Consider the following 20,671-nt stretch of genomic DNA (forward strand, 5'->3'; position numbering starts at 1 on the left):
TTATTGTTCGTTTAGGAAATACACAACTTTTGTGTAGTCAATTTCGTATGCGATGACGAAACATTCTGTACAAGAGAGCTACATTAGGAAGAGAAGCGGCCTATCAATATATTGTTAATTTACTCATTTTAGGTGATTTAGGTTTTAGAACATGCCACACAGACTCATCCAATTGCTACTCTTTAATTGTGATTCATGCAATTCCATTATTGATTGTTTAGGATATACACAACTTTTGTGATATCAATTTAGCATGCGCTGACGAAACATTGTGTCCAGAGAGCTACAGGAAGAAAAGCGACCAATTAATATTGTTCATGATTTATTATACTAATTTGAAGACACGTGATATAGGTTTCAGCTGTAACTGACAGAGTGAGACATACCTTGTCATTCTTTCATACGATTCTTTTTCATAATATTCATGTCATATTGTGTCATGTTATGTCAGGTATACGATTTCCCTTCTCTCTCACAGAAAATTGAAGATAGTAAGAGCTGAGAATATCAAAACAAAAAACAGACACACACACACTCACACACCACAAAACAAAACTTTTCATCAATATTATAAGACTGTGATTTTATGCTTCAAATACTGAGTAATTCAATGGCAGAATAAGCTAGTATACCATTATCCATTTCCATTTATCCATTCATGGAATTTCCTATACGTTTCCTGTAAGTATGTTTCGGAAATTTTCTCCACTCTATTTCATTTCTAATTATTTCACTGATAAATGCCTACGTCTTAGGCTTCGAAAATCTCCACTTATCACTATTTACGAGCTATTGTATTCGAATACACTCTCAAACAAATTATCACCCTTAATGTTTCTGAAATTGCTTGTTGACGTCCCCTTGCCTTGCAAGGTTTGCGTCTTACTTCACCAACTTTTCAAGAACTTTTTCATACCGTGTTTGGGAGGGAGGGGGGGGGGGAATAGATGGTTTGTGAATAGCTCTTTTCTCGCCAAAGGGATGATATGCGTTGAATTGTGTCATTATAAATCCATACGCAGAAAAATGATACACAGTATTATAATCTTATCATTATCATCATTTTACTCAAGTTTTAAACTAGGTTTGAACTGAAAATTAGAATAGGTGTTGTTATATTTAAAGGATTCTCACACTCCGAATGGATGGATGTATAATTATTTCACAAGTTGTACATTCTTTAACATTTATTTCAATTCCAAGTATTTGCAGGGTCAAGGACAAGCATATCCTGATTTGAATCACGTTGTTTTCTTTTGTGACGTCATGCTATTCATGGAGGATGAGGTTGAACAACCAGCAATTATTTTAACCCTAAAAATACATCACCAATAAGCAAACTGGAAATAATTTTACGTTCCATCTACTTTTTTTTTGTCACACGAACTACTGATATACCGTGGTCATTAATGTCATTGAGTCATCTTATAAATACGGATTTTTAATCCTTTACTACAATCCTTGTCCATTACTGGTATACAATCCACATAACTGCATCGCACACGTGAATTTGAACCGATGGTTATCTGTTAATCATGATAAGCACCATGCGTGCAGGAACTGGGTGAAGAAAAGGTCGAGAAGAGGTCAATCTATAATAAATTTCGTCCTCAAACCGTGACCTTCCATGTTTATTTCATATCTATAAACAAACCGAGAGAGAGAGAGAGAGAGAGAGAGAGAGAGAGGAGGACGAGAGAAGGGAAATATACGTTCTGTAAAGGAGAATCCTACAACGGCTGGGTTCTGATAAATAAGAATCCAGCGATTCACTTGAACTTCACATTTGATATTTCACATTGAGTTAATCTTTTCACCTATAACGGCACCATGTTCCGTCTGATTAAACCACACGCAGTTATCATCGTCACAAGAGGTATGAGAATCATTGGTTATGGTATTGAAATAATTGTTAAACTGGATAACCAATCAATGAATCGATTTAATTAGACTGAAGGATTGGATAACATATTTATAGTTATCATGCGTATCGCCGTTGTCACGATAAAGTTGAGAATATATACATGTCATATGATGTGGTGTGATGTGATATACTGGTAGTTTAAAACGTTAAGGAGACACAAATTTGTCTCCTTAATGGAATAATTATGTCTCTTTAAGGTAGCATCCAAAGATACATACATATATATATATATATATATATATATATATATATATATATAATATACATATATATATATATAATTATATCGCAAACTTTCGAAGCGATTAAGGCACATCCTCTATATCGACAAAAGTGCGACTCCTCAAGAGACAAGACGAGCCTAAATGAAACACTAATGGCCTTGAGCCCTCCTTAGTGACCTCATACGTTGCGTCTTTAAGTGGAAACTAATAATTGGTAATTCGATTTAAGGTGGCTGCAACCGAGCGCGGCTTTTCCTTCCCCCTCCCCTCACACATAATTCTGACAAAACGGTGGTGACAGACGTCTGCCCGTCGTGGACTTGAATCTAGAAGATGATGGCGGAAGAGAATATGAAATCCTCTCTATACATTTCATCTCTACATCTCTATATCTCTTTCCTTACTCTCTGGGATCTCTAGCTTTGATGCAGCAAATGCAGTGTTTGGCATAAACTCTGTAATTTTGTCATTTCATATCTGTACTGTGAATCTCATGCGCCTGTGGTGTCGGAAATATGATTTGTATCAATGTCTTTGTCTTGGGTTTTTTTCTCTCTCTCTCTTTCTCTTAGCTTCATCCTCCTCCTCCTCTCGCTGCTCTTCTACCAGCTGCGAATAGTCAGGTTCGTACGGTATATAATATCTTCATTTTTTTTTTGTGGGGGGGGGGGGGGGGGGGGAGACAAGATACGCCAATTTCTAACGCTCTCAGCTCAATCATATTGCTTCTCTTTGTCCCTACCTGTCCCTCTCTCTTTCAATGTGACTTTGCTCACAATATCTTGCATCAAGAGGGAGACTATAAGTAGAACTTCAAACATTGTGTAACATCACAAAAATTCATCAATAAATTCAGTAGAAGTTCATACAGCACTTTCCAGAATGTAACGATTCTAAATTCTGATGATCTTTTTTTTTCCTCTTCTGTTATGACTGATTTTGCCTATTTAAGTAGCCACATGTTTAATCATTTACATGATATTCTCTCTCGCTTTAACGATCTCTTTGAGTTTACAGAACTTTTACTTACTCAATTAGGTCTCACGTTTCATACATAGGAATATGGGAATGTACATGCGTGTGGTATGGACGTGACAGCAAGACACTGTATAACGTTGTTATAGGAATGGACAAAATAACTTTGAAGAGAATTAAGACAAATAATTGTGTCACACAAAACACACACACACACAAATTTCTGCTTCCGATTTGGAGTAACTAACTCGACTGGAGACTGAGAACTGAGATACTGAGAAAACTGAATCCAGGAGAAAAAGAAAGTGAACGTGTTTATGTGTGCGCAATATGTATCACGCGTTCAAAAAAAAATCACATAAATAACAACGATCGTTTTGGAGAAGCCACGCTGACTCAACGCTGGGAGACATTGGAATGTCACACTGTATTGAACGTGATCTTCCTGATTACAGTAACTTGTGCTCTATTCTGTGTGAAGTGTCATTAGGAAAATGTGTTTTCGTGCTTTACTAAAGTATGTCTGGGCAACCAGAGTGTGTGTCATCGTACTTTTCATCACGATAGTAGACCGGCTGCTGCTATATACAATAAGCCTGAAAGATGATGATGGAATGTGCCCATTCATCTTGACTTCTTCTTTAAAAAACCACGGAATAGTTGCGTCCTCTTTGTTATTGTTTATGATTATTATCAAACGTGGTTTGAGAAAACGTTTCCTTTGAAATATCATACAAACGAACAATTAGGAATAATCAATTAAAATCCATAATTTGAAACTGAGAAAGAAACACACATTCAATATGACGTTGTGCAGACCTTCTTTAGCTCCATACTTTGCGAGCAATATATTCTACAAACCCGTCAAACAATACAAAGATATCTTTAGGGTATTGAGTTGATACTTGTAATTTGTTGGGAACGATAAAACAAAAATAAAAAACGGAAAAGAATGAATACAACGTGAAAATGGACCTGTGGTAACCCATTTCACATAAACCATCTATGTGACATAATGTATCAATCCACTCACGACTCGAACATTGTTTGCATACAAAGTAACGATCGTATCATACACACACAGTGACTTGAATAATGGTAGTAAACATGTTACATAACATATACTTGTCGCCGATAAGTTGACCAAAGAGCATTTTGAAATAAGCATAAGGGGAAAGACAAGACATAATTATGTCGCAGTTTATGGTAGGAATGTATCTTGTGCAGCAATCACGTATAAATTTGATGACTTTTGGATGGTTTGTCGCGAGACATCGTCATCATGATTTGACTGATATACAGGAAATTGGAACTGGCAAACGAAATAAAAGAATTCTTCGCCCAAAATAATGATGATGATTCCGGTTAAGATCTCTGTTAGATTCTGAATTCAAAACACCACGTTCTTTCGTTGGATTATTGTGACTTGTAAAAACACGAATTAAATGTCTACAACTGAGCAGACAAGAACAATTATCAACTGACTGCTTGTGTTTATGGTGGATTACCAGTTTATTTAATTCTATTTTACCGAAGTTTATCCTCTTTCGAGCGTTTGGAGAAGTTTGAAACTACAAATTCGCTTCGGCTAGTAATATTTCTCATGAAGCAGCATCAGACACAACAGACTCCAAACAACGCACAATCCATTCTACTCATTTTAAAACAGAATTTAAAGGACAAGAACTCACCTCTTCCTTTTTCCATGACGAAGCCGAAGACGATCCCCGCAGCTCCAGTAACAAGAAGTTTTACACCAATCGCTAAATCTGGCCAGCGAATTTCTTCAACAACCTCTACTCTGATAGGGACTTTCCCGTTTGCGGCGTGAGCGAAACCCTCAGATGTCGCTTGATTCATATGCTGAATACCATTCAAGCTACCATCGCTGTACAACTCCGTCCCGTTCGCATACCCGTTCGTTTGGTGGCTGTTGGTGGTCGTCGACAACGAGGTGATGTTGTTTGCCGACTTGCAGAACGGGACGTTGCCGTTGGCATCGCAAGTCGGCTCGCACGGTGCCGCTCGCTGTCGAATCTCCGTCCTCACCGCCATCATCTTTTCTTTGAGCTTAAACTTTTTTTTTTTTGTCTCAAAAACGATCTCTTCCAGATCAAGTTGATGCAAGTAATCTGCCGGTTTGGAACAGAATGAAACAAAATTTATGATCAGCTGTAAATATATTGGAATGAGAAAATCAAGTGCACATGCGTCGGTCAGTCGAGGCTAAGTTAACTGAGTCCAGTAGGCAGATAAAATGATACAAATAAAGATGCCCACAGAGCGGGAGGTACAAATAAAACGTTGTCAGGCAAGTGTTTGGTAATATTGGACCGAGCGCCGTGATTATGACCTCCACTGTTTGCTCTTGACTTTTTCCCCCGTCACAGCGCGGTAAGGCTAGCTTGAAGTTGAAAGTCAAATAGCGTTGGACTTCAGGGTCTAAAGGGGGAAGGATAAAATAAAGAGAGGCAAGGAGAAAACGTGCGGTGTTGAAAGGAAGGATGGATACCAGTGACTGGGGGGAATTCAAGAATGCGTGGGCCAGCTACGTAAAAAAAAAAAAATGGGAACAGGATAGTACCGTGTGTCGAATGTGGACCCCGGAGCTGTGGGCGGGTAGGTGTTATCTGGTAGAAGTGGAATCGGGTGCTCAGCGCTCTCAGGTTAAAAAGACGTTCGTTTGATAAGATGGAAGAAACGTCTGACAACTTTGAAAGCCATGCTAGTACTTTTTGTAGCCGAGCAAGACCCACTTTAATTAGACATCCAGGGTAAGCGAAAAGCTCTTCATTGTGGAAACAGACATGCGCATAACGACGCTCGCTCGCACGTTTCGTACCTGCCTGTTGAACCCTGACAATAATGGAGTTAGCCGAATTTTCCCGGTGACTTCGTGAGTGTGGCCTTGAGTTGGTTTTAACTTTTTTCTTTATAATTTCTGAATTGGTTCCAATTCGTGTGTGAGTCGCAAGTCCATGCTCATCGCTAGTGCAACATAATAAATGATATTGTAATATGTCAACTTCAAATAGCACCCGACAGTAATGATTTTTGTCTGGTCGAGAAACCGGCCGAAAAATAACGAGAAAGGAGAAAACGCCCTCTCTCGATGCCTCTTTTGCAATGACGTGAGTTTATAAACATTGAGTAAAATGGCCGACTCGCATCATCGTCTACGTGATTGGAGTTCGAAGAACTCGGTGAAAGTCATGAAACCTTGCCTTGTTTAACGATTCTTCATCATTTTTATGTCATTTTGAAAGAAACAATGCCCTGGTACTTTCCTTGGCCGGACTACATTAAGAAAAAAGCTTGTAGGTATCTGCTGCAACGTTATGTTGGAAATTTCCTGGAGGAGAAGTTGACACTCGATCAGCTGACGGTCGATATCTACAGTGGAACTGGAACAGTGAAAGATGTGAAATTAGATGTCTGGGTATGTTATTCTAGCGCAGATTATGATGCATATTTGTAATCTAAAGTTTGCATGTATGTCCTAAGTGTATGAGGTGTATCTTATGACCTACGCTCAGTCCATCACCAGCGAAGCAAGGTTTGTGTTGATTTGTGAATCGAAGTTGACACTGCACTAAAATTTATCATGCTATGCACTGCATCTGCACTACATACCACTCGCACTGAACTGCACTGCTCGCAACATGCAACATCAACACACCGTCAGTGCAGTGCATCCATTGCATTGTTGCGATATTAAATGTGAATATGAATGAATGGACGTGTAGAATCTACTGTAGTTTGTAGTGTTTGGTTACAGTTTTTACACACCTGTGCACGTGCACACACAAGTGCAAACCTTCTTCTTCTTGTTCCTGGCGAATGACCATAATCAAACCAGCTAGACTCGTCTAGATTTAGAACAACTGGTCTAGATGTTGATCCCTAGTTCTGCACTATCCTAGCTATGCTTAGCTACATCATTTTCAAAGGAGGTCAGCATTAATTGGCCATTGCGCGTTGCAATCATTTGTGTTCTTGATAACTTTGGCAGCCTCTCTGTTAAACTCAACGGCTATCAGCCCAAACGTGAAGCATATTTTTGTTGATTTGGTCAATCTACAATCGTTGTATTACAATGTTGTTGTGTTTTTTTAATTGCCATGAAATCACTACACATCGACTGCAGGGAAATAAGTGATTTGGAACTTCTATGTACGCATGTGCTAGCCGCTGATCCATACTGTACGTGTATATAAGCTGCGGAGACATAATCCTGGGGCCTCTGCTCTGGGATGTTCTTAGACAGAAAGATCCGTCTGTCCGGAGGACTCTTTTATATTTTGCCATTAACGCTGTCCTCCGTAGACAGACGGAAGGTTGCAGTACCCATTGCTGTGTGGATGTTCTTAACCACTGTCTCTATGGAAAATTGGGTGAGGTACCTCACCCTTCTCGATTGCGTCTAAATCACGGCCCTAGGTCGGCAAATTTAAGCTTGTATGGTGAAATGATTTTTTTAAGAATACGTTACACTCACCAGATTAATGAATAATCCAACATTTTAGGAGAATTTTCAACGTAAAACACAGCCTGTCGCGTCGTCACATTCAAACTGCAGAAACATACACTATGAATCTATTAGCCAATCACATGCGAGGTAGTTTCTACGTGTTTTTTTACTAAAACACGTACCTCGCATGTGATTGGCTTAGCAATTGTTACAGATTCAAAATGGCGACTTACTGCTCGCGAACGGCGATGTTGCGATATCGATAAAATTTCTGCATTATAACCGAGGTTATGTGAGTATTTCGATTGCACAATGTGAGAAATTTATCCCAAATATTGCTGCATAATGTGTCATGTCATGTCATACTTGTTTGAATGTAAAAAAGCTGCCTGAAATTTGGTTTATCGTAACGTTTGATCTGTGCGCGACTGCTCCACACAGGAGCCGCAATCATTGACTTCGGTCTGTATACGGAGGGGATCCGTGAAGCCAGACGCAGTCTCCGCGGAACATTCCCCGACGGACAGATACAGACCGATCTTTCGGTCAAGGATGTTCTAGACCCTATTGCGAACCGGGAAAGAGGATGAACAAAGAAAAATGTATTTTCAAGACCACGGGAACAGTCTGGATATGTGTCAGTTTACAGTGAGGTATAGGAAACTAAGATAGATTTAAAATTTTACATGGTATAAATGCCAGCCTATTGCTGGTGAAATAGCCATTTTAGAGGTGCCTGAATTTATGTTGTATTTTGCAAAGTAGCTAAACCAGTGTAGGAGAGATTTCTATATAATTATAAACAATTGTACAGTATGTCCCCCCCCCCCCCCCCCAGTTTTGCCATACCACTCTGCACTACTAGTACTACCCTACCTTTGTTCAATGCACACACTTTTAACAACCTTATGGTGAGGTATATTAGTGGGTGTGTGGGGTGGGGGGTGGGGGGCATGTGGAAGTCTTGCCCCAGTGGCATTGCACACTAATAGAGTGCTACCCCATCAATCAATTTCTTCTTAAGTTGAGTCCAGTAGAGAAATACCCATTTACTGATCAACATTAATAATATGAATAAAATTGTACATATGAATGATTTCAAGGCACTAGATCTAGAGTACAACTCTATTTAGTAGTTTGTGGCAATTTTAGGGTAATTGCAGTACAGAATATTTTGTTGGTAAACAAATGGAACTTTTGAGGAAATTGACACATTCTTGACCCTTGACAAGATAATCCCTGAAGTACATAATTGTAGAGTTCTTTCCAAGCTAAACAGGGACAGGATGTGCTGTGTGTGACAGTAGGCGGTGGTGCAGTTAATGTTGCAGCATTTCTATTGACAATGAAAATTATGCTGCACAAGATAAAAACCATTCTTTTAAGGTTTACAGCATCCTGGAACCAACAGGAGGTTCCAACCCTCTGATGACAGTAAAGGCAGCCTCCTGGAAAGAAGGTACTTTGGGATGGTAGCCATCGTAGTTGGTGACTTGTTCCAGATGCGAGTTTTCCAGGATTAAAAGGAAATTGTGTATTCATGAATCAATTACTGCTTCGGGTACACAGAGTTTGAGTATAATTTCTTCTGATGATGTATGGCTCTTGGGATATGAAGTTAGGACAGTGGACATTGACTAGCTAATGGTGTATTCTATCTAGCTCATGGTGACATAGTGGTACGTTGTTGATCTAATTCCAGCCAGCAGCTTGGGGACAAGCCCTGAAGCTGATGTGGATCTTCTATATAGTCACAGGTGGCCAAGTGAGCAGCTGTTTTTGTTTGTTTGTTTTTTGTTTGTGTGTGTGTGTGTGTGTGTGTGTGTGTGCGTGTGTGTGTGTGTGTGTGTGTGTGCTCTTTCCAAGCCTTTTACTAGGAGTGTACAGACTTAAGGCTTTAGCACCATGTACTCCTGCTTGCAGTTGAACCAGGGTCATGTATACAGAGACTCCAACCCCAAGCACCTTTTGATCTGGAGATTCTCCCGCCTGTAACCCCTAGCAAACGGGAGACCCAAGTTTATGTGTGCGAAGCGCGAAGTTCATAGGGTTATAGATGCTCTCTGGCGCTATCTAAGGCTTATTTTTGCAATATACGATAGCAATGAGTAAGAAATCCTTTCCAACGGGAGACATTGAGCCAGGGCGGGAGAAATTAAATCTCAAACGGGAGAACGGGAGATTTTGCAAAAATGGGTTTTCGGCGGGAGATCTCCCGTCGAAAACGGGAGAGTTGGAGTCTCTGTGTATATGTATGCCCTTAATCTGACCAGTTTGGAACATGGTGACAGGATTCTCCTCAGAAGTCCAAGGTTTCTGCTGGCCGGCCTTTGTACGAGTTGACAGCATGTGTTCCGCTGGAGGTCCTTGGATATGATAGTTCCAAGATACTTATATTTGTTGACCCATTGTATTGACGCATTGGAAATCTTGCAGTTATGCTGAAATGGAGTTCTCATCTTTGTGATGGTGAGGAAAGTGCACTACTGACTGGTTAGCCATTTTTCTGACCAATCGGACAATATTTGGAGGTCTTGCTGAAGGATGGAAATGTCATTCTTGGTACGAATTTCTTGATATTTCACACTGTCATCAGCCAATAGCCATATCTTGGATTGAATCTTTGCAATGATGTCATTGAACTTTAGCAAAAAGAGGGCTGGGCTGATCACCAATCCTTGACGTGCCTCAGATGCCATATCGTCGCTGGGGTGACAAGACCTTGTATCTGCAATTTTGGTGAAAATGACTTTTTTGGATTGATGGTCAGATAATCAGTGAAGTGATATCCTGTACAAATCCTAGATGTCTTACCCCAAAAATGAAGCCACCACAGTATGTCAAAGGAATGTCTATCCCATTGGATACAGTGCTTTGGCTGCCATGTTTTTTTGCTCTCCTGAACATTTGACATTTTGTAGATACGAGGTCTTGTCATCCCAGCGACGATATGCATCCAGAATGACCGGGAGCCCTTGACAATAGCTATGGATACTTGCTGCCTGTTAGAAAGCATAACTTCATAAGCATGTCATAAATATAAATGATTTGTGGGCCTTGTTATACTTTGTAGGCATTTTCTATTGTCGGTACATCAGGAGATGTTATCTGAAAATGTTGGGCATCTTCTTCTTTTTTTTTCCCCACAAAAGCAAACATCGTTCTTGTCAAATGTAGCTTCCCTTCAACCTAGGCGTTGGTTGTTTGGCATGGCATAATACAAAGCCTCTCTGCTTTGTAATATTGTATGCATGGATATTTCATGCTTAGCTTTCCAGTAGTCTGAATATATGAAACCAAAAGCAAAAGATGGACAACCTCTGATATCTGTCACAGTGAGGATATTAACAAGGAATTCAAACATAGTATAGAGTTTGTTGGTTGAAGACTGGGAATCCCCAAATGCTGTAGTGTAAGCATATTGGATACTATTAAGTAGGCAGCTATAGATTTTGTCTTTTTGTGCAACTACTGTATATATGCTTTATATGTTTTGCAAGTATATTATTTCACAAATTTGGACTTGTAAGACATTTTATTGAGTGGTTTAATTTGCAATTGAGAACCCACACGCCCAAAGTGACAGAATGAGAAATGTATTTTTTCCATTTTCCAGGAAAACGCTAAGCGATCTTCTACCTTGAAGGTGATACATCTTGTACATAGTGCATGATTTCATACTGCGGGAGGCCATATTTCACAGGAAGTTAACTTCATAAATATCAGTGGACTTACAAAATTTGCAAAACCATTGCAAATTATATATCGTGTGTGCCGTAGATGGTAAAAATGTGAGGTCTCATCATCTTTGTGATTCTTGCAAGGGTTTAAAATAAAAGTGCACCGTGTCCAAATACAAAGTCACCACTATCATACCCTCAGTAGAACTCCAGACATATCATGTTCAGTAGGATCTAACCTGACTCTTGGAAACATGTCAGCCTGACAGACTTACATGATGAAATCAATAATGTATTGTTTGGTTAAATTCTGAACTGCAGTACCGGTAGTTTAATAACCTGGTAGATTTGTATGTTGTATCACATGTAGTATGTGGAAACCCTGTATTTAAATAAAGATATGTAACAATTTTTGAAAGTTTGGAGTTGAAAGTTGACTGGATTGGTGTTGCCTTCCAAAATATCAGAGTTAAAGATACTTGCACAGTTGTATACCTGTCTAATGACTCCACAACATCCAGTTGGATGTTTTAATCAGGCAAAAAGAGTATTTTTGCAATAGCTGTATGTCTTCGCAACTGTCGAGTCTTCGATACTCTGACCTGACTGCTGCCTACATACAATGTATATATGTAGACTCTGTAAAAGATGATTAAAGGGACTGTACAGTACTGGTTGTGGTGGGGAGTCATGTTTTGAACATTCCTAAGTGAGATAATGAGAAACCTCTTATGAAATATGAAAGAACATGTAATCTTAAGAAGAATTCAACGTTTATTTGATGAAAATTGGTTTTCAAATGGCTGAGATATCCAAAAAAGTGACAATAATAAAAGGCGACAGGCCACGCCTTTTATTAGGATCTTTTTGTTTCATCTTGTTTTTGATATCTCAGCTATTTCCAAACCGATTTTCATCAGATAAACTTTTGATACCCCTTTAGAATTGCGTGCTCTTTGACGTCTCATAGAGTGGTTTCTGAATATCTCGCAAAACGTTAAAAGCTAAATCCTCACCTCAACCAGAACTGTACACACCCTTTAAGCTTTAAAAAAGTAGAAAAGAGGAGTAAAGCTTTGTTTTACTGAATGATCTGCCAGCTATTAACTGGAGGGATGCCATGCTATTAGGTACATTGTACATGTAATAGCCATTTTACATTGTATCTCTGAGTGCCTTAGCACTTGTCAATCTGTTGTAAATGTTTCAGTGGTATGATAGTTCTGGCTGTTATATATAAATGTAAAAACTCCACTGGCAGTGGCACTATTTTATTTCTGTAATAATGTTTTGAATTAGGCTGTGCTGGTGCACAGCACTCACTTTGTTAGGTGGTAGGCCTACATGAAAAGCATCAAGCACTATATCGATCTCCAAATTATCATAGTTTTGTAGATTTTCTCTGCGATTATTGTTACAGTGTACATGTTTGGAAAAGAAACAACAACTGTATGCTCTGAAAATGTATTTTTGTTTCGAAGTGACAATGTTTTATTCATGATAAAAAGGGAAAAATTAGATGCGAGTACTCAATGTCTCTTATGGAGAGACTCAGCTCAGCATGGTTGCATACATCATCACATCGTACATTGTGTACCTCAGGAATTTTAAGTTTTAGACATCTGACCCTTAATAACAAGCTGAGTGCATATGATCACCTTATTTTGCATGTAGTGTACGGCCAGTGTACGGACCTGACCGCTAGTGATAGAATGTTTACAGATGTAGTATGTATGTGATAGGGGTAGTGTGCAGGGTCTAGTGTCACATCCACACATTTAATTTCATAGTGAGTAATTTTCAGAGGTCATTGTCAGCCCCCCCCCCCCCCTTAGGCTTCTATTACTTTGTATATAAATTAGATAACATGTGACAAGATACGTATTTTATTACAGTTATATAGACTTCACTATCTATCACTAGGCACAAAGCCAAACTGATGAAGGGGATGGGCAGATGGGATTCAGCATGGATGATGCAGACTTGAATTTGCCTGGTGGGATGAAGGGATGAAAAGTAAGCGTCAAGTTTGGTTGTGATGGCCGTGTATGTTTCTGTCATGTCAATGATGCATACAGGCAAACTTACAGCTGTGCAGCATTTTAGGAAAGGCGTACCATGGCAACCAAAGTGTGAAGTGTACTGTATTTTGCCCAGGTGCGTTTTGTGTGAGATGAATTCAGAAATCAATATGCATGTGTTACCACAAAAAATACAAACATACAACTCTGTGATGTTTACATAAAGTATTGGAAATGTTTTGGACTTGAATTACAAGCTTGTAGTGAAGTACAAGATTGTTTTCTTTCTGTTGCATCATGTTTAGTTTATATCTACAGGAGTACAAAGCAAATTTTGATGTCAGGAAAGCTCATTCTGTTTTATGCACATAGAGTGTGTTCTATTTATAGTCAAATGTGCAATATATTCCATCATCAATCTGTCTGTCTCCTGCTTTGTAGAATTGCATTCAAAGGTATTGATGTCGTACTGTGGCCCTGTGTTATGGAGAGATTGCCGCCGATTCTCAACTGTGTTGTCAGCCAGGGAGATGTGACTCTATTGCAGCTGTTAATGATACGAGGCCCTCATGTCTGTGCTCTTCATGTTTGTGGAGTAGAATTCCTCATCACAAATGTTTGTGTCTGGCTGGCACACAGGCCAGCGTTGTCTTTATTATGATTACCCATTTGCTAAAAGCTGTGTATGGCATCAAGGAAGGATATAAGACACCGAAGGCGGACAAACAGGAATCTACATGTGGGTAATGAGCAAAGCATACTGCCACTTCAAGGTGAAAACCGTCAAAGGGATACTAAGAGACCGGAACTGCTGCGTATCAGCTGAGGTGGGAATTCTCTTTGTATTGCTGAGGTGTTGGCTCCAGAGCTTCGGCTGTTTTCAGCAGAATTGCCCAAGTTGAAGGCCCTATCCCACTGACGTTGCCAGGTCTCTGCTCTTGCCCCATCAGAATGACTGTAATTCCATGTTGCCCAGTCACGCACCCCTTGTCTTGTGTAGTTATGGAAGAGCATGTGATATGAGCCAGCTTGTAGTTGCAGACCTTGCTGGAGGTCACCTGTAGGTTGGAGTTCACTGTGAGTCTGTCACAAAGTGAGCCAGGCCCTGCATTCTTTCTACAGCAACAGCTGGGCTGGCATTGACCTTGTATCCTTGTGGGTGTGACTGGGGTAATGATGCCTGTCTAGTCAGTGTTCAACCCTCATCCTTCTTTTGTTTATTTGCTCAATTTCTCGAGTACAAACTGAGAGGTTGATGTACTTGTATGAGCATTAAAGGTCATCACCCAGCATCATTTCTGTTTGTGAAATCACATTATAGATTGCCTTGCATTCCTCTTCCCTTTTGAAAAGTTTACATTGATGTGCAGTGTGAAGTGGTGCTGATTACAGAATTCAGTGAATGTAATTTTGAAGCAACTTTGGCCTATTTTGAAATGATCTCTTTTAAGAATTTGAGCTTATTCCCCATTCAGTTGACTTAGAGTGACATTTAATGACTAAATTTATTTGCATTATGCCATATACACTTTGTATGTGTATGTATGTAGTAACAAGTCATATATTTACTCACTTTTCACATGTCAGCCATAAATTCTGCCCTACTGTAATCATTTTGAACTTGAGGTATCTAGGTCCACCAGCAATAGTCCAAGTGAAATTGTATGAGCTCCTTGTTTAATGCCAGAAATAAATTGAAGAAATTGAGTTTGACCATATACGGTGCGGATAGGTTTATTGAAACTTGCAAAAACCCCAATTTGAAATAAAGTTTTGGTGCAGATCAATCGTTGATACTAGCAGAAAATTTTACTTTAAAAAGAAAGCTGTGGCATTGCTTGTCATCATAACTCATTGAATTTGCTGATGTGTGCACATATATATAACATGTTGCTACTCCATGATTGGATGTCAGAAATTCCCAAACAGGTGCACCACATTCACGAAAATAACTATTCCCTCATGCCTTTGTGTGCCAAGAGGGAAGAGTCATATGACCAAATGTTGTACTTTTGACTTCAGAACATTAGCATGGCTAAAGTAAAACACAAAATTGATAATATCACAAAAGACTTTAAAAATAAGAAAAATCACTTTGGAGATATGGACATTCATTCGAAGGGTTTAGGGCAGTGTACACTTTGTACAAGTAGTTGCCCAGCAACCCCTAATGAAAAAAACCAACAAACAAATGATCTTGAAATCTTAGAAAATACCTGGGTTTGACTTCTAATTCATGTGCCCATAGTGAGAGAAAATTTCATCGTTTAGATTTTAAGGCTTCGCTGTCTCAGAAATAGAGATCAGAAGTTGAGATGAAGCACTGACAAAAGTTCATTGCCCAAGTGATGAAGATTGAATGCAGATCAGATAGGTCAAAGTGTGCTGATTGAAATGAAGGGGGAGAGGCAAGTGTTTCTCAGCATTGTACTTTTGAATTTCTCCAAGTTTCGTAGGCCTCCATCAGGTAACGGGGCGAGAGGCATTTTGTTCTCAGCTTGCAATCATCATAATTTGAAAAAAAAATAGAGTTGTTTTTAATGACAGGTGATACATGTGTGGATGATCATGATCATACATGATGACCTGATTGGATGTTGGGTCATGAGGTCAAAGGTCAAATGCAACAGGGCTTACTATGGCAAACAGTAATTTTAGAATGTGTAAGTGATGAAACTGAATCAACTACAGCAACCATAATGAGGTATGGTGGAGTTGTGATCTTGTTTGTTTGTGTGTGTCTTTTCAGTTATCTTGTAATGGTTAAAGGTCAGACTCAATGCCTAAAATTGTAAAATTAATGAATCCAAAATGAAACTTTGAACTTTTGTTGAATTTCAGCAAAATTACAGAATCAAGAGCATACAGGAAAAGAAAAATGAAAAAAAAAATGGAAACACATTAATTAGAACATATATATCCATGTTAGATCTGTTAGATCTTCTGTTTATATCAGTGTAACCGATGAGAAGGGGTCAATTCAAATGATTGTGTTCTTGACCTTTTTACACTCAGTATGAAATGTATGACTGTAAACCAAAGTTGTTGTGTGGGCAATAATTCTGCCAACATCTCTTGATATCCATCTTCTTCTTTGGGGGCTCCAGGTCTTGAATGAGCTTCTGGAGACCTGTGGAACCCCAGTGGAGATCCGGGATGGCTCCGTCGGGAGCATCTCGGTGGAGATCCCTTGGTCCTCTCTGCTGACCGCTAGCAGCAAGGTGGAGATCAGGGGGCTCCAACTGACCATCCAGCCCAAGTACAGGAATGAGGAAGCATCACCAGAGGGTCAGTATTTACCGAATGGGATAAAAAATGTCTCCTATCTTTAATAGCGGATTAATGCTTTCAAGGACAAGTTCACCTTCATACAACATGTGGGTTGAGTGAATGCAGCAATATTAGTAGAACACATCAGTGAGAGTTTGAGGAAAATTGGACAATCCGTTCAAAAGTTATAAATTTTTAAAATTTCTGCTCACTCAAGGCTGGATGAGAAGACTACTATAGCTTGTGATGTCAAATGAGTACAACAATATAAAGAAAGATTAAAGAAAATTCAATATATTTTCACTTTTCTCGCATAACAAATGAACACTTGACTTTTCTCTTTCAGAAGGCAGGGGGAATAATATTACCCTTAACATACAGTATGTCAGTTACAAGTCGAAGAAATGTGCACTTCATTTAAAAAGTAAAGTTTTGTGAAATTCTCTTTTTATTTTCTTCATGTCGTTGTACGCATATGACATCATACACCATAGTAGTCTTCTCATCCAGCAGTGACTGTGCAGATACTTAAAAAATTCATAACTTTTGAACGGATTGTGCGATTTTCCCCAAAATTTCACTGATGTGTTCTACTAATATTGTTGCATTCATTCAATCCACATGTATATGAAGGTGGACTTGTCCTTTAATGTTGATTGGCAGCATGAGATGGTGGACTAATCAAGATGTGAAAGACCTCACCAATGTGATACTTTGTTGATTCCTCTGTTTATTTAGGAAATTAAATAATGATATCAGCATATGTGTGTGATTGCAATTTCCTATACCCAGGATTGGTACATCTGTAGCTCATGCAAGTTGGCCAAGTTGGGAGACATGCACATACATGTGTATGAGATAGAATGACAAAGACCTTGTGTCCATGTGCTACAATGCCACTTGTACTTACTACTCATTTCATTGCTTATACTCTGCATGATGTAGGCCCTATATACAGTTATGTTACATGTTAGTTCTATCAAAAACACAGACAGCGAAATTTTTGTTAATATTTCAGGTAGTGAAAGGAATCGTTACCATAAAACACTTTGTATTTACCGTACTATATTGGTTAGACTGTGGCTGGTATTTACATGTAATGATGATAGGCTTGGAATGACAAGCAGTTGTGTATGCTGAGTTGTTGAAGGTAATGATAATGATAGCAATAAGAGTAACAGTAATAACAACAAACTTTGAATTCTAATACTGTATACAAGTTTGTAGGTGATATCATGTTTTCATAAAGAATTAAAGAGCACGCTATAATTGCTGTCTTCATTATCATCATTATTGCACTTGTATTTAGTATCATGCTAGGCTCTAAGTTAGTGCTTCCTAAGGGATTACCGTACTCTGCACGCTGAATTTTGCAGAATTCTGGGCCAGATTAACATTGCAGACCCGTGTGTATTTAGAAAGGTCTTAGTGTCCGGTTTTCGCTTGTCCCTGACATGATACTGCGGGAGGTGGCAGTTCCTTCCTAGTAGATAGGAGCAGGATGCTCCAGAAGTGTTGTGTCTTTAAAGTGCACTGTGCTTTTATTAGAGAGTTTGGGTGCGTGTAAGATTTTTTGTAGGGACAAACCATGAAGGAAACAGTGTGCATCTTCAAATTTAGAGTCCTTAGTAGCCAGTGTCCTAGCCAGCTGCCCTCTTCTGCAATTTTCCCCTGAAATGTGGGATGTCCATACAGAATGTAAACTACTACTGGTAGTGCAATCTTTGAGTACCTTAACTTCAATCAAGGTTTTATAGAAGGAGTGGGATCTCTTCCCAATTTGTGCATATTAATCTATACATTGGTTCTATGGCATGACAATTGAATGCTTAGCATTCCACTGGCTTTGATGATCCATGCTCCAGTCTGCTTGTCCATAGAGTTTTGATATGGAGACCAAAGAAGAGTTTCTTGATTTTAACAACATGTATTTTAGAGGAAATGGTGAACTCCTGTATGGAACCTTTTGGTAATATGTTACAGAACAAATCTTTTCAATTTTTCTTCAAATCTTCTTGTTGTCAATACCCCAGGACTGAAAATAGGAATACTAGTATCCCATCTTGTGTACATTTGTGCATAATTTTGTTCACCAGGTTTAGTACCTGAATGCAAAATCTTTCAGATTGAGTAATTGGCTTATAAAAATGCTTGTTTCTACATATCTTAATTTAATAGTATTTTGCAATTAAATTTTTGTTTGTGTGTTTCTGTTTTCTACTCACGAAATAATTGCTGCTGAAAATATTGAAAGGAACAGTGTACTGCTGCTTGCTCAGTTTATTGTGATTGAGGAATTCTGTATACGCCATATATTTCGCGAGTCTAAATTTTTGTGATTGCGATCGGGGAGTACTGTACTGAACAGGGAAATGTACACGCGTACGTCACATCCACATCGGGATCAGAGTCAATATTTTCGTGTGTCTTTAATTTCGCGAATAGCACCTGACTCGCTAAATTCGCAAAAATAAAAACCTCACGAAATATTCGGCGTATACAGTATTGCATCCTTGAAGAGGAATGCTGGCCCACCTCCCTGGTCAAAGCAATTTATTAACACCTGCGATAGAGCACTTAACTTCTTTGTGGCATGGAGCATGGGTACAATGGAGAGATTCTTGTTAATGTTTCTTCTCCTATTTCCCTGCTTTAATATCATTTTTACATCATTACAAAGATAAAAGACTACTACATGTACATGTATGAAAGATAAACTCTTTGCTCTCTCCCTTGCTCTTCTCTCTCTGTCTCATGTTCAAACTCTTTGAAGTAGGCACTGGGAGTATTAGTGACTCAATGTGGAGTAGCATGAGCCTGTCCAGCAGCATGATGCTTGCCCAGGAGTGCCTGAAGCAAGAACCAACCGAAGGGGAGCAGGAAGCCGGGAGCACCCAGCCATTTGAGGGACCAGAGCTGCTGGCGCAGACCATTGAGTCAGGTACAGTACAACACTGAGCAGAGTCAAGGAGGAGAAGGTGTGAAGTTTTAGACACCACCAGAGAGATAGGAAGAAGAGATAGTGTAGGTGTTAGATGGCAAGAGACACAAGGAACGAACAACAAAGAGTGTTAGTGATGCGCATCAGACAGAGTGGAAAAGCAAGAATATAAGTCCTGGATGGGGCTCGGCAGAGTGGCAGAGGAGAGAGTGTTAGTGTTACACAGCATAAATCAGGGAGAAGAAGAAATGTCTCAGTGTTAATGTTGGATAGCTCAAGTTGATGGGGAAGAAGAGGTGTTAGTGTTGGACAGCTCATGTTGGAGTGAAAGAAGAGGTGTTAGTGTTGGACAGCTCATGTTGGAAGGAAAGAAGAGGTGTAAGGGTTGGACAGCTCATGTTGGAGTAAAAGAAGAGGTGTTAGTGGTGGACAGCTCTTGTTGGAAGGGGAAAAGGGACGTTAATGTTGGGCAGCTCATGCAGGAAGGGAAGAAGAGGTGTTAATGTTGAACAACTCATGTTGGAAGGGAAGAAGAGGTGTTAGTGTTGGACAGCTGATGTCAGTGAGGAAGAAAAAGTGTTAGGATTGGATGACATCAGACAGAGAGTGTTTGTGTCCAACAAGACTACACAGAGATAAAAGAGTATGCCAGTATTAGGCATTTTAATGCAAGGTATTAGATGGTGTAAAAGGAGAGGGAGTGTACACCTTATATTGCAGCGAACAGAGTACAAGAGAGAGTGTTTGCAGAGACAGAGAGGGAGAGAGGTAGACAAATGCAAATGTGACTAAAGATTACAACAGTAGAACAAATTCCTGTACACCCTGATTCTAAAGCTGCTAAGCAGGTTCAAAGTAAGAAGATGGTTTATGCACGAAGGTATTGCTATGTAGAGTTTGTTTGTTTGTTTGTTCATTCATTTCTATCTGAGAAGATGGCTGGATAGCCCATATTCAGCTACATTATAGCTGGTCTTCCATGGGGTCCAGTTGGATGTGAGGTGGGACCACTTCACCGGGTTAAACACCGTGCTCTTTGCGATGAATGAATGAAGCGGGATCTTTTACATGCATGAGTTGTGACTCTCTCATACAGTGGACCTCCATTTTATGTCCTATCCGAGGGACAGAGTGTTTTGCCTCTTGCTAGAGGGGACGGTATGAT

General features: G+C 39.4%; 2 protein-coding genes across 2 annotated transcripts in view; one reads left to right on the plus strand and one right to left on the minus strand.

Annotated features, from left to right (window-relative positions):
• The window catches only part of LOC139719525 (thiosulfate transporter TsuA-like), a 50,369-nt gene extending 45,191 nt beyond the window's left edge, over positions 1–5,178 (minus strand). The window contains exon 1 of the mRNA XM_071630940.1: positions 4,815–5,178. Coding sequence (XP_071487041.1) covers positions 4,815–5,178 — 364 coding nt within the window. The remainder of the gene's footprint in view (positions 1–4,814) is intronic.
• A 1,114-nt stretch (positions 5,179–6,292) lies between these two features.
• Positions 6,293–20,671, plus strand: part of LOC139719541 (autophagy-related protein 2 homolog B-like) — a 67,286-nt gene continuing 52,907 nt past the window's right edge. Inside the window, exons 1-3 of the mRNA XM_071630956.1 lie at positions 6,293–6,562; positions 16,403–16,583; positions 19,342–19,506. Of these exons, the coding sequence (XP_071487057.1) occupies positions 6,395–6,562; positions 16,403–16,583; positions 19,342–19,506 (514 nt within the window). The 5' untranslated portion in view covers positions 6,293–6,394. The remainder of the gene's footprint in view (positions 6,563–16,402; positions 16,584–19,341; positions 19,507–20,671) is intronic.

Source organism: Diadema antillarum, unplaced genomic scaffold (genome assembly GCF_040938485.1).
Source record: "Diadema antillarum isolate AM-2024a unplaced genomic scaffold, OU_Dant_1.0 scf00000111, whole genome shotgun sequence".
Lineage (NCBI taxonomy): Eukaryota > Metazoa > Echinodermata > Echinoidea > Diadematoida > Diadematidae > Diadema > Diadema antillarum.